The following is a 12,858-nucleotide window of genomic DNA, read 5'->3' on the forward strand; positions in this document are numbered from 1 at the left end:
TCCTTCTGTCCCAGAATAAGGCCGATTCTCGTGCAAAGCCCCAGGGTCAGAGTGTAGCGGGGGCTTCCCTGGCTCCCAGGAGCTCTGCACAGGACCGTGGGCTCATTCAGTCAGTCAACAAACACTCACTGAGCATCGCTCACTGAGCCAGTCCTGCTGGATGAAGAGAATTCCAAGACAAGCCTGACAGAGCCCCAACTCCCAGCTCAAAATCCAAAGACTCCAGGGCCGTCCCCAGAAGGTAGGAGCATCTAGAGCTCAGCCAGAGACAGGCCCCATCCAAGGTGGCTCGACGGGGAGGTGAAGGCACAGAGGATGGGGAGACGTGGCCGTGCAGGAAGTGGGAAGGGCGCTACAGGCAGGAGGTCCAGCATCACACACCCAGGACCGGCTGGGGCAGGCGTCAAGGTGGTGGGAAAGTGACACAGCTGGCCGGGCGCGGTGGCTCACACCTGTAATCCCAGCACTTTGGAAGGCCAAGGCGGGCAGATCCCCTGAGGTTAGGAGTTCGAGACCAGCCTAACCAACATGGTGAAACCCCATCTCTACTTAAAAAATACAAAATTAGCTGGGCATGGTGGCGGTGCCTGTGACCCCAGCTACTCATGAGGCTGAGGCAGGAGAATCACTTGCACCCGGGAGGCAGAGGTTGCAGTGAGCCAAGATCGTGCCACTGCACTCCAGCCTGGGCAACAGAGCAAAACTCTGTTTCAAAAAAATAAAACAGCTGGATGCGGTGGCTCATGCCTGTAATCCCAGCACTTTGGGAGGCTGAGGCGGGCAGATCACTTGAGGTCAGGAGTTTGAGACCAGCCTGGCCAACATGGTGAAACCCTGTCTCTACTAAAAAATACAAAAATTAGCCGAGCGTGGTGGCGCGTGCCTGTAGTCCCAGCTACTCGGGAGGCTGAGGCAGAAGAACCGCTTGAACCCGGGAGGCAGAGGTTGCAGTGAGCCGAGATCATGCCACTGCACTCCAGCCTGGGTAACAGAGCAAGACTCCGTCTCAAAAAAGAAAAAAAAAGTAACACAAGTAGGAGATTCAGCCAGAGAGGCCTAGACTCCCATCCTCAGAGTAGCGGGTCAGGGTGGACTCTGGGAGGCGAACACAGAGGGGCATCTACAGGGTCCTCTGCAGCCATGGTGTACACGAACACTGGGGAGGCAGGGCTGGTGTGACGAGGGTGGCCTGTGCCCTCCTAGGCTGTCTGGGAAAACAAGGTTGAGACAGTGGAAGTAGGAGGTGGTGGTGACAGGACCCAGCCATGCCACTTGCCATGGACCAAGGTCCAAGCCCAGGTAGGCCCGGAAGGCCAGGCTGGGGAAGGATGGAGCCCCAGAAGATGGGCACCATGGTGCCTATGCAGCCTGCAGTAGTAGAGTCTGGGACATGAAGGGAAGACAGTCCTGTGGGTGCCACAAACAAGGACCCAGACCCTGGGACAGGTGTGAGCTCCCAGCAAGTGAGCATGGGACGTGAGCTGGGGGCTAGGGGCAGAGGCTGACTGTCAAGAAGTCCCACAAGCTAGAAGCAGCCGGACGTCACTTCCCTGGCCCTTACTCCAGCCTGCAACCCCACACCACACAGGCTAAGCACGGCCTCAGGTGGGGGTCTTGGCTCAATAGCGGGCCACCTTCTGGACAGACCAAGTCAGGAGTTCCAACAAACACACCTCAGATGTGAACTCCCCCCAAATCCCAGGAGGAATCCCAACAGCAAACTAGACAAGGGACACAGGAAATTGGACCGTCAGCCAAGCTCTGCAGAAACACTCAAAACTTACAGAAATGCACCATCCTCCCCTACTGAAATTATCAACCTTCTTGTTCTTTTAATTTTAATTTTATTTTTTCCTGAGATAGGGTTTCATTCTGTCACCCAGGCCTGCCTGGCAGCAACAGTTAAAAAAAAAAAAAAAAAAAAAAAAAACCCGAGTTGTGGCCAGGCACAGTGGCCACCCCTGTAAGCCCAGTAATTTGGGAGGCCAGAGCAGGAACACTTGAGGCCAGGAGTTCAAGACCAGCCAGGGCAACACAAGAGGACCCCCGACTCTACAAAAAAATGAAAAAATTGGCTGGGCCCAGTGGCTCGCGCCTGTAATCCCAGCACTTTGGGAGGCCAAGGCAGGCGGATCACCTGAGATCAGGAGTTTGAGACCAGCCTGGCCAACATGGCAAAACCCCATCTCTACTTAAAATACAAAAATTAGCCGGGCGCGGTGGCTCAAGCCTGTAATCCCAGCACTTTGGGAGGCCGAGACGGGCGGATCACGAGGTCAGGAGATCGAGATCATCCTGGTGAACACGGTGAAACCCCGTCTCTACTAAAAAAATACAAAAAACTAGCCGGGCGAGGTGGTGGGCGCCTGTAGTCCCAGCTACTCAGGAGGCTGAGGCAGGAGAATGGCGTAAACCGGGAGGCAGAGCTTGCAGTGAGCTGAGATCCGGCCACTGCACTCCAGCCTGGGCGACAGAGAGAGACTCAGTCTCAAAAAAAAAAAAAAAATACAAAAATTAGCCAGGTGTTGTGATGCATGCTTGTAATCCCAGCTACTGGGGAGATTGAGGCAGAATTGCTTGAACCCAGGAGGTGGAGATTGCAGTGAGCCAAGATGGCACCACGGTACTCCAGTCTGGGCAACAGTGCAAGACTCTGTCTCCAAAAAAAAAAAAAGAAAAAGAAAAAATTAGTCAGGTGTGGTGGCACATACTTGCGGTCCGATACTTGGGAGGCTGAGGTGGGAGGATCACTTGAACCCAGGAGGTCAAGGCTACACTAAGCTATGATCGCACACTGCACTCCAGCCTGTGTGACAGAGCAAGACCCTATCTCTAAAACAAAATAATGATTTATAAACTAAAAAATAAAATAAAACAGGCCAGGCGCAGTGGCTCATGCCTGTAATCCCAGCACTTTGGAAGGCCGAGATAGGCGGGTCACCTGAGGTCAGGAGTTTGAGACCAGCCTGACCAACTTGGAGAAACCGTCTCTACTAAAAATACAAAATGAGCCGAGCATGGTGGCGCACGCCTGTAATCCCAGCTATTCTGGAGGCTGAGCCAGGAGAATCACTTGAACTTGGGAGGCAGAGGTTGCCGTGAGCTGAGATCCTGCCACTGGATTCCGGCCTAGGCAACAAGAGCGAAACTCTGTTTCAAAAATAAATAAATAAATAAAACAATTCTGAAGAATCCAAAATATAACATGGACTCATAAACCGCTTACAGGCACGTAAACTCTCTATCTAAAAAGTCACTCAAGTATGAAGTATCAAGACTGTGAGGATGTTGGAACCCCCGTTTCTGTCTATTCCTCAAACACTCATTCACTCATCCATCAAACACCTACTACGTGCCAGAGCCCAGGATGGCTAGGTACTGAGGCCACTGGAATCGGTAAGGCACAGTTAGGAGCCTTGATGACTTAAAATTGAAGGTTTGATGTTTGTCTATTCCCAAGACCATCTATTCTCAGGAAATGACTAAAAATATCATGAAGGTGCAATGCACACAGACTGAAAGCAACGTTCCGAACACAAAACATCGGAGAAGGAACAAACAAAATGCCCAAGGAAATGGAGAACTGAACCACAGTACATGCTCTCAACAGAACATTTAAGGCCTTTAAAAAAAAATTGTACTTATAAAGACTTAGCAATAACGAAGGGAAAGGGCCCACACGGTAACATACGGGAAAGGGCACAGAGGCCCAAGATCCTACATGCACCAGGGACTCTGCAGGTAGAAGCATATTGCACGGTAAAATGAATTCAGGAGAAGACACAGAAGGACTCAGGGTATTGGGAAAATATAATGGCCCTTTTCCTTTGTTCTCTTTTTCTGCATTTTACACATTTTTCTATGTGCACAATGGAAAAACCAATAAACGTCTAAGAGCGGCCACAGCCCACAAGTGACAGAAAGGACAAATGCTGCCTGGAAGGCAGGGAGATGTGAGGGTGTGCCAGGGAAGGTGGAAAGGGAGACAGGGAGAAATGGAACGTCGGGGTGGCACAGAACAAGGAAAGGAAGGGGCTGGGGTAGAGACCCAGGACCTACCTTTGACATTACTCAGCGACAGAGATCGGTCCTGGTCTGCCAGCCCAGGCCCCAGCCGGCCACTGCCACCACTGTCCTTCTGCCGGGCCACAGCCACTGCAATGCCCACGGGCGGGTGTCGCACTTCTGCCTCACCCTGGGCACCGGAGCCCTCGCGCCCAAAAGCCTTGGCGCTCTCGGGCCTCTCCGGGTCTCGCTTCAGCTGCCGGCTGCCACCCGCTACAGGGCCTCCGGAGTGTGGGAGTCGGGCCTGGGCTCGGGGGGCACCAGCAGAGGTGGGCGCAGGCTCGGGTTTCATGGTGCCCAAACCTCCAAAAGGGCTCTTCTTGCCACAGCCACCAGGGCGCACGGCCACAGCCTCCCGGGCGAAACTGCCACTGTACTTTATAAGGCTCTGCATGGCAGAAGCCTCCCCAGGCCCGTGGGCTGCAGAGTGCATGTCGGCGATGGGCCGGCCGCAGGTGGCCGCTGAGCGGGGCAGCACAGCCCCAGGGTCCAGGTAGGCCTTCTTCGAGGACGAGGCAGCGACCACGGCGGCCTCCTCTTCGGCGCGGCTGTGGTGGTGCTGCGCAGCCAGCACGGCCATCTGCGTGGTGGCGAAGTTGCCCAGCTCGAAGGGTTTCCATTTGTGCTCAGGGCCAGTGGGCGGGGGGCGCCCGGGCTCCAGGCCGAAGAGCTTGGCGGCCTGTTGGGCTGCAGGACCGGCTGGGCCGCGGGACGCACGCTCGCAGGGCCTCGGGTCCCCCTCGGGCTTGAGCAGCTCCTTGGCAGGCAGGTAGGCGCGGGGGTCCGGGGAGGCGCGTGCAGCCCGCACCGTGGGGGCATCCGCAGGGGACGGCCGCTTGAGCGAGCGGATGACCGAGTTCTTCTCACGCAGGCCCTCGGGCCGGTCCAGAGGCCGCGGGGAGCCGGGGGGCGCCTGCAGGACCCCCGGTCTACCAGCCTCACGCTCGCGGGCCCGGGCATCACGCGCCTGGGATGCGATCTGTATGGGCCCGGGGCGCTCGTCGAAGACCTCCACGGAAGGCACGAAGGTGGGCGCCACCACGCGGTGCTCACGGCCCTGCTCGCGGAAGACGGTGTAGACACCGGTGGGAGTAGCCGCCGGGGGTGCGGGAGGCCCCTTGGGGGGCGCAGGCGGCGGGGGCAGTGGTGAGGGGCAGGGGCGCGGCCCGGGCAGCAGGGTCTCCGTGCGCCGCAGCAGCCGCGTGCCCTCGTCCTGCCGGGCGGCCTCCTTGGCACCCCCGCGCCCCGCTTCGGCCACCAGCGCGGGCAGCCCCGCGTCCCCGGCGCCGCCGTTGCACATGGTTAGTACCGACGGCTGCAGTGCCGCGTTCTTGGTCTTGGACTCAGTCAGGAAGGGCGACAGGCGCTCAGCCAGGCGCGGGGGCCCCCGGTCCTGGCGGCCCTCCGCACGCGCCTCCTGGGTCAGGTCCACCACGCCGCGTGGCCCCGAGGCCTCCTCGCCCCGGGCGCGCGGGTCCTTCTTGCCGAACAGCAGAGGCGGCTCCCCGCCGCGGCCCGCCCGCTCCTTGGCTGGACCGTCCCGCGACGACGAGCCTTTCGCAGGGGGGCCCGAGGAGTGGCCGCCGCCAGGGGTCCGGGCCGAGGGGGCGTGAGAGTGCAGGGCGCCGGGAGGCCCCGCGGTGGGCAGGTAGAAGCCGTCTGCAGAGAAGGGAACAGCAGGCAGTGAGCGAGCGCCACCTCCCACCCCTGCCTGGGCGGAGAGGGACCCCTAAGAGGGAGCTGGGCCAACCCATGCCTTCCCCAGTGTGTTTTGTTTTGTTTTGGTTTTTTTGAGACAGTTCTCGTTCTTGTCGCCCAGGCTGCAGTGCAATGGCGCAATCTTGGCTCACTGCCTCCTGGATTCAAGCGACTCTCCTGCCTCAGCCTCCCGAGTGGCTGGGATTACAGGCGCACCCCACCATGCACGGCTAATTGCTGTATTTTTAATACAGGCGGGGTTTCACCATGTTCATCAGGCTGGTCTTGAACCCTTGACCTCAGGTGATCCACCTGTCTCAGCCTCCTAAAGTGCTGGGATTACAGGCGTGAGCCACACTCGGCCCAGTGTTTTCTCTTGGAAATTAAACTGTTTTGGTATAGGGAGCCCCGAGGTTTCACAGCAAGGCAAGGCATCTCCCCAGGGCAAGAAGAGAAGAAATAGGTAATCCAGCTCTAGAGAGTGCAGGCTCTGGAAATATCTAGAACCAAGTTTAAATCTACCCTTCCCATGCCTCAGTTTCCTCATCTGTAAAAGGAGAGACCAGGGGTTGTTTTCAGAGCTTCCCAGAAGGCCTAGCAGGGCCCCTAAGAGGAGAGTGTGACCAGAAGGCACCCAGGGCTGTGGGTGGGCCCAAGGAGTCTGTGGGGGTCTTAGGGACTCAGGTCTCAAAAGAGCATCTTAGGCTCACATCTGTAATCCCAGCACTTTGGGAAGCCGAGGTAGGAAGATTGCTTGAGGCCAGGAGTTTGAAACCATCCTGGGCAACACAGCAAGACTCCACCTCTACAAAAAGTTAAAAAGTCAGCTGGGTGTAGTGGCGTACATCTGCAGTCCCAGCTACTTGGGGGGCTGAGTCAGGAGCATCATTTGGGAGTTTGAGGCTGCAGCGAGCTATGATCACACCACTGCACTCCAGCCTGGGCAACACAGTGAGACCCTGTCTCGGAAAAAAAAAAGCAAGCATCCTGGACAGAGCTAGGGGCTACCTGGATGCTGCCAAAGGCCCCAGAAGCCTGTCAGAAGGCCCCTGTGCCACCCCCCACCCCGGACTCCACAGTCTTACCTCCTCCTGGCCCCTGACCTTTCTGGGTATCGAAAATGCTGGGCTGACCCAGCTGGCTGAGGAGGGGGCTCCCACTGCTGGGGGGCTCCAGGTGGCTCAGGTGGAGGTAGGATGGGTACAGCCCGCTGGGCAGGTGGGAGAAGCCTGTAACAGAGAAAAGAGAAAAGCTGGGCCGGGCCAATTTGTGCTGCCCACCAGGAGCTTCCTTCCAGCTCCTGGAAATAAACTATTTTGGCAGGCGACCGCTGGTGCAGGGCACTTCGAGGTTTAACAGCAGCTCCTCAGGGCATTCCCCTGCTCCCCAACCCTGGGTCTCTCTCCAGGTCCAGGCAGCCCTCATGGGAGGATGGGGTCTCCAGTCCCCACAGGAAGAGGATCAGAATGGATCCAACTAGCAGGGCCCGATAACAGTCTACCAAACATAACCAAGAGCTTTGCCACTGTCATCCTCATTTAAACCTCAGAAATGACCGACGAGGAAGAGACTTAATGTCCTTACTTTAAAGATGAGAAAATTCAAAGAAGGGCACTTGCCCAAGGAGATACAGCAGAGCTGCGTGGCTTTGGACCGAGGCCATCGAACCCTGCAGCCAGGACTCTTAACCTCAGCCTAACATGGGCCCTTTCTCTGCTGTGTGACCCCAAGCTGGTCACTTGCCTTCTCTGAACCTCAGCGGACCCAGCATCTTCAGCTGCTGGGTCTCCCAGGCAGGAGCTGCCAGGAAGGAATTCCTCCCACCAAAGATCCTCCCCGCCTCCCCAAAGGCCCCCCACCAGCAATGCCCAGCATCAGGACCTGCTGACTTCAACTATTCAGAATTTTGTTTGTTTTTTTTTTGGAGAGTCTTACTCTGTGACCCAACCTGGAGTGCAGTGGCAGGATCTCGGTTCACTGCAATCTCCGCCTCCTGAGTTCAAGAGGTCCTCCTGCCACAGCCTCCCGAGGAGGGATTACAGGCGCCTGCTACCACACCTGGTTAATCTTTGTATTTTTAGTAGAGACGGGGTTTCACCATGTTGGTCGGGCTGGTCTCGAACTCCTGGCCTCAAGTGATCCACCCACCTCAGCCTCCCAAAGTGCTGAGATTACAGGTGTGAGCCACCACATCCAGCTCAGAATATTTTAAAAATAAAAATAAACAGAAATGTCCTTTGCAGGACAAAGAAGGAAAGGGTAGCCATGGAGAAAGAAGTCACCTAAAAGAGCACACAGAGGCCAGGCATGGTGGCTCACACCTTTAATCCCAGTGCTCAGGGAAGCTGATAGGGGAGGGCTGCTTTAGCCCAGGAGTTTGAGACCAGCCTGGGAAATATAGCGAGACCCCATCTCTAGTTTAAAAAAAAAAAAATTTAAATTTTTTTTTTTTTTGAGACAGAGTCTCGCTCTGTCTCCCAGGCTGGAGTGCAGTGGCCAGATCTCAGCTCACTGCAAGCTCCGCCTCCCGGGTTTCATTCATTCATTCATTCTCCTGCCTCAGCCTCCTGAGTAGCTGGGACTACAGGCCCCCACCACCTTACCCGGCTAGTTTTTTGTATTTTTAGTAGAGACGGGGTTTCACCGTGTTAGCCAGGATGGTCTCGATCTCCTGACCTCGTGATCTGCCCGTCTCGGCCTCCCAAAGTGCTGGGATTACAGGCTTGAGCCACTGCGGCCGGCCAGTTTTTTTTTTTTTTTTAAAGGACACACAGAATGGCAGCCCCAAGAGGCAGGCAGGTGCTAGGGTGTAGGGTAAGGGTCCTGATTCTCCGCCTGAGCCCAGTCCTATGGGATCCCAGGCCTATTAGAGATCTCTCAGGGACTCAGGTACCCCATACCTTGTTGCCCTGCTGAGGCCAGGGATGCAGGACCTGTCCCTGGCCCACTGGGCCGATGTCTTCTCTCCAGCACTGCCTTGTCAATCATGCCATTGACAACGCCCACAAACAAAAGGGCTACCTGATACCTGTTCTCTCATCCAATCATTCAAACAGCACTCCCCGGCTGGGCTCGGTGGCTCAAGCCTGTAATCCCAGCACTTTGGGAGGCCGAGACGAGCGATCACTAGGTCAGGAGATCGAGACCATCCTGGCTAACACGGTGAAACCCCGTCTCTACTAAAGAATACAAAAAACTAGCCGGGCAAGGTGGCGGGCGCCTGTAGTCCCAGCTACTCGGGAGGCTGAGGAAGGAGAATGGCATAAACCCGGGAGGCGGAGCTTGCAGTGAGCTGAGATCCGGCCACTGCACTCCAGCCTGGGCGACAGAGCAAGACTCCGTCTCAAAAAAAAAAAAAAAGAAAAAGAAAAAAAAACAGCACTCCTCGCTGGTGTGATGGCTCACGCCTGTAATCCCAGCACTTTGGGAGACCAAGGTGGATGGATCACAAGGTCAAGAGTTCGAGACCAGCCCGACCAACATGGCGAATCCCCGTCTCTACTAAAAATACAAAAATTAGCCAGGCGTGGTGGTGGTGCACGCCTGTAATCCCAGCTACTCAGGAGGTTGAGGCAGGAAAATCGCTTGAGCCCGAGAGGGAGAGGTTGCAATGAGCTGAGATCGTGCCACTGTACTCCAGCCTGGGTGACAGAGCAAGACTCCATCTCAAAAAATTAAAAAAATTTTAAAAATACAACCAATAAAAAACAAACAACAAAAAAAACCAGCACAAGCACCAGGTCTCTGCTCTCCCGTCTGTAAAATGGACTTAATGGGTTTAATAGGCCAGGCACAGTGGCTCATGCCTATAATCCCAGCACTTTGGGAGATCAAGGTGGGAGGATCGCTTCAGCCTAGCAGTTCAAGACCAGCCTAGGACACATGGTGAAACCCTGACTCCACCAAAACAAAATACAGTAGTTAACTTGGTGTGATGGTGTGCACCTGTAGTTCCAGCTACTCAGGAGGCTGAGGTGGGAGAATGGCTTGAGCCTGGGAGGCGGAGATTTTAGTGAGCCGAGATTGCACCACTGCACTCCAGCCTGGGCGACAGAGTAAGACCCTGTCTGTAAAAATAAGGGCCTAACAGTCCCTCCCCCAGGCAGGGCTGGCTCTGAGGCTGAAGTGAGCTGAGTGTGCACTAGGCTGTGGTAAGCACCCTGTGTTTGTGGTCATTACTAGGATTTGTTGGCCAAAGAGAAAAGGAAGTCTCAGGGAGAGAGAGGTAAAGAGCTGCTGGCGGCCGGGCGGGGTGGCTCAAGCCTGTAATCCCAGCACTTTGGGAGGCCGAGACGGGCGGATCACAAGGTCAGGAGATCGAGACCATCCTGGCTAATACGGTGAAACCCCGTCTCTACTAAAGAATACAAAAAACTAGCCGGGCGACGAGGCGGGCGCCTGTAGTCCCAGCTACTTGGGAGGCTGAGGCAGGAGAATGGCGTGAACCTGGGAGGCGGAGCTTGCAGTGAGCTGAGAGCCGGCCACTGCACTCCAGCCTGGGCGACAGAGCCAGACTCCGTCTCACAAAAAAAAAAAAAAAAAAAAAAAAAAAAAAAAAAAAGAGCTGCTGGCAGATAGGCCCGAGAGGCAGGCTCTTCTCATCCAGGCACCTGCCTTGGCTGGTTAAAGTAGGAGGCTCAGGTGGGACCCCAGCCTAGAAGGCCCCCTCTCTGCAGGCCAGACACCCTCGTGCCTGGATTCAGATGCCTTCCCTAGAGTGTCCAGGAGGAACAGACTCGCTGACCTCATCTGTACAACGGGCAAAGTACTGGAAGGACTGGATAGGGTCCTGTGGCTGGGGACGCCTCTGGCTGAACCTGTCTCCTCCTGGGCTGAACACAGTAGCCACAGGATTCGGGATGACGGTAAGCACTCGGTCGGACCTGACCCCACCGAAGGAAGGGGAGGGACAGTGGCTAGGGAGGGCCAGAAGAGCCCTAAGCCTGCAGCAGGAGCTCCAGGGCTGCAACCTTCAAGGAACCACGAGCACCTACAGGACACCTGGGAGGAGGGAGGAGTAAGGAGGAAGGAGGTACCTAGCGCCCAACATCCAGAACCTGTCAAAGGAGGAGAGGAGGAGCTCAGACGTCCCCAGGCCCATTCCTTTGCAGGCAGAGAATGAAAGTGAGGCTCTAGAGAAATCCAGAATCTGCTCATGGCCGGGGGGAAGCCAGGCCTGCAAAGCCCCTACATTGAGGGGCATGGCTGCAGAAATGCAAAAGAAGAGGCCCCAACAGCCCCAGGTCCCCAGGCTCCGGGAAATTTTTTTTGTAGAGATGGGGTCTCGCTATGTTGCCCAGGCTGGTCTCAAACACCTGCCCTCAAGTGATCTTCCCACCTCAACCTCCCAAAGTGCTGGGATTACAGCTGTGAGCCACCACGCCCGACCTGCTCCTATAATTATTAATGAGCCTACCATGCACCAGGGATACAGTGCTGAATAGATCAAACCAGGCCCTGCACTCAGGGCTCACTCCGGTGGGAAAGTGGGGGTTCATGAAGGATCAGATAATCTGTCATCACAAGCGAGTGATGGAAGGGGGTGGGGAAGAGGGGGTCTCTGAGCTGAGCTGGAGGAGGAATGGAAGGTGGTCTGTGGCATGGGATGTCAGGCTGGAAGGAGAGGGAACAGCTCATACAAAGGCCCTGTGACTGTGACAACAGGAAGCCCTGAGCATTTGAGAAATGACAGGAGGCCAGGTGACCTGGGGCCCACCAGCCCCAGCTCAGTGATGACAATAGAGGGGCACATGAAGTGGCCAGAGTGGCTGGGACGTCAGCCCGAGCAGCCCTCAGCCCCGACCCCAGCATGCTCCTTACCTTCATGGGCATGGGCGGCCCACAGCTGCACCATGGGCAGGTTGCTAGGGGTTGGGGAGCGGAAGGAGAGGTCAGAGGGCAGTGGCACCGGGCTCCCATGGGATGAGGCCGAGGGCCCCATCCCGCTGGCCACAAAACTGCCCAAGAAGGCCTCGCCTGCAGAAAGAAGTTGGGAGGACCGTCAGGTAGCCAGCCAGGCCAGCGCCGCCACCCCAGCCCACCATCCAGAGACCCCCGCCTCTCCCCAACTGTGTGGAGCTGATGCTGGCCAACTGACCAAAGAGGGTTCCCCTGCTCCGGCCCCACCCCTGGGCCGCAGGATGGGCGTGGGTCAACCCAACCAGACCCAGGGCTTGAGAAAGCACAAGACGGCAGGAAGCCCCCAACAGCAGACCCTCAGCCCTCGGCACCCCGCACCCTCGGAGGAGGGCCTTCCACCCCTGCCACCCAACCAGCCCAGATCCGGCGTGGCACCGTTCTCCCCATCTGCAGGGGGAATCTTGAAGTTGGTGGGGCAATGGGACTTCCAGAGGCCACAGGGGAAGGTGGTGGGGGACTCACAGGCAGGTGGTTCATATGCTGAGCTCTGCAGGCCAAGAGGACACCCACCCTCCAGCCGGAGAATGACCTCCCACGGCACCCCTAGCCAGCCCCGTGTGCCCATTTAACAGACAAAGAAAGTGAGGCTCGGAGATGGGAAGTGCCAGGTCACACAGCCAGAAAGCAGGGACTTGGCACCACGGAGCCACAGTGGCTTAGGGAATGAATCTGTGAATGAATGGAGTGGCAGGCATGGGGGCCACTAGGGGAGCCCCGTCAAGGGCAACCCCTCCAGACAGCAGGCCCCACACACCTGGGGTCACTGCCAATAGGGGCCACGGGGCTGACTGCTGCTCAGAAAGATGATGGAAATCAGCTGGGGCCTGGGTGGAAGCCACAGCCAGCCCTGCCATGCCCCACATGGGCAGGCCCACATCAGACAGGGTGCCTCCCAGCTGCCACCACCCAGGGCACTGTCCCACAAACCCCAAACGCCACCCCTTCTAAGGGAAGACCCTGGCAGGCCTCTGGGTCCCAGGTCAGAGAGAAGCATGCAGGCCCTGGGACAAGGCGCTTCCCTTACCAGGTCTCAGTTTGCGTATCAACAAAATGGGGATAAAAATGCCTCCCTTTGGGAATGACAAGGAAGGAAGCATATGTTTAATCACAGTAACAACATAATGAGGCCGGGTGCGGTGGCTCACGCCCGTAATCCCGACACTCTGGGAGGCTAAG

General features: G+C 56.7%; 2 protein-coding genes across 8 annotated transcripts in view; one reads left to right on the top strand and one right to left on the bottom strand.

The window, feature by feature from the left end:
- LOC104667537 (protein PMS2CL-like) overlaps positions 1 to 12,858 on the top strand; it is a 1,213,215-nt gene that overhangs the window by 362,957 nt on the left and 837,400 nt on the right. The gene's annotated exons all lie outside the window — the stretch shown is intronic.
- TNRC18 (trinucleotide repeat containing 18) overlaps positions 1 to 12,858 on the bottom strand; it is a 123,132-nt gene that overhangs the window by 81,616 nt on the left and 28,658 nt on the right. For 6 of the 7 annotated variants that reach the window (XM_030932175.1, XM_030932177.1, XM_030932180.1 and 3 more), the window contains 3 exons: positions 11,584 to 11,739; positions 6,849 to 6,992; positions 4,060 to 5,724 (listed from right to left, as the gene is read on the bottom strand). In XM_030932175.1, coding sequence (XP_030788035.1) covers positions 4,060 to 5,724; positions 6,849 to 6,992; positions 11,584 to 11,739 — 1,965 coding nt within the window. The remainder of the gene's footprint in view (positions 1 to 4,059; positions 5,725 to 6,848; positions 6,993 to 11,583; positions 11,740 to 12,858) is intronic. The other variant, XM_030932178.1, reaches the window with a different exon arrangement.

Source organism: Rhinopithecus roxellana, chromosome 6 (assembly GCF_007565055.1).
Source record: "Rhinopithecus roxellana isolate Shanxi Qingling chromosome 6, ASM756505v1, whole genome shotgun sequence".
NCBI lineage: Eukaryota > Metazoa > Chordata > Mammalia > Primates > Cercopithecidae > Rhinopithecus > Rhinopithecus roxellana.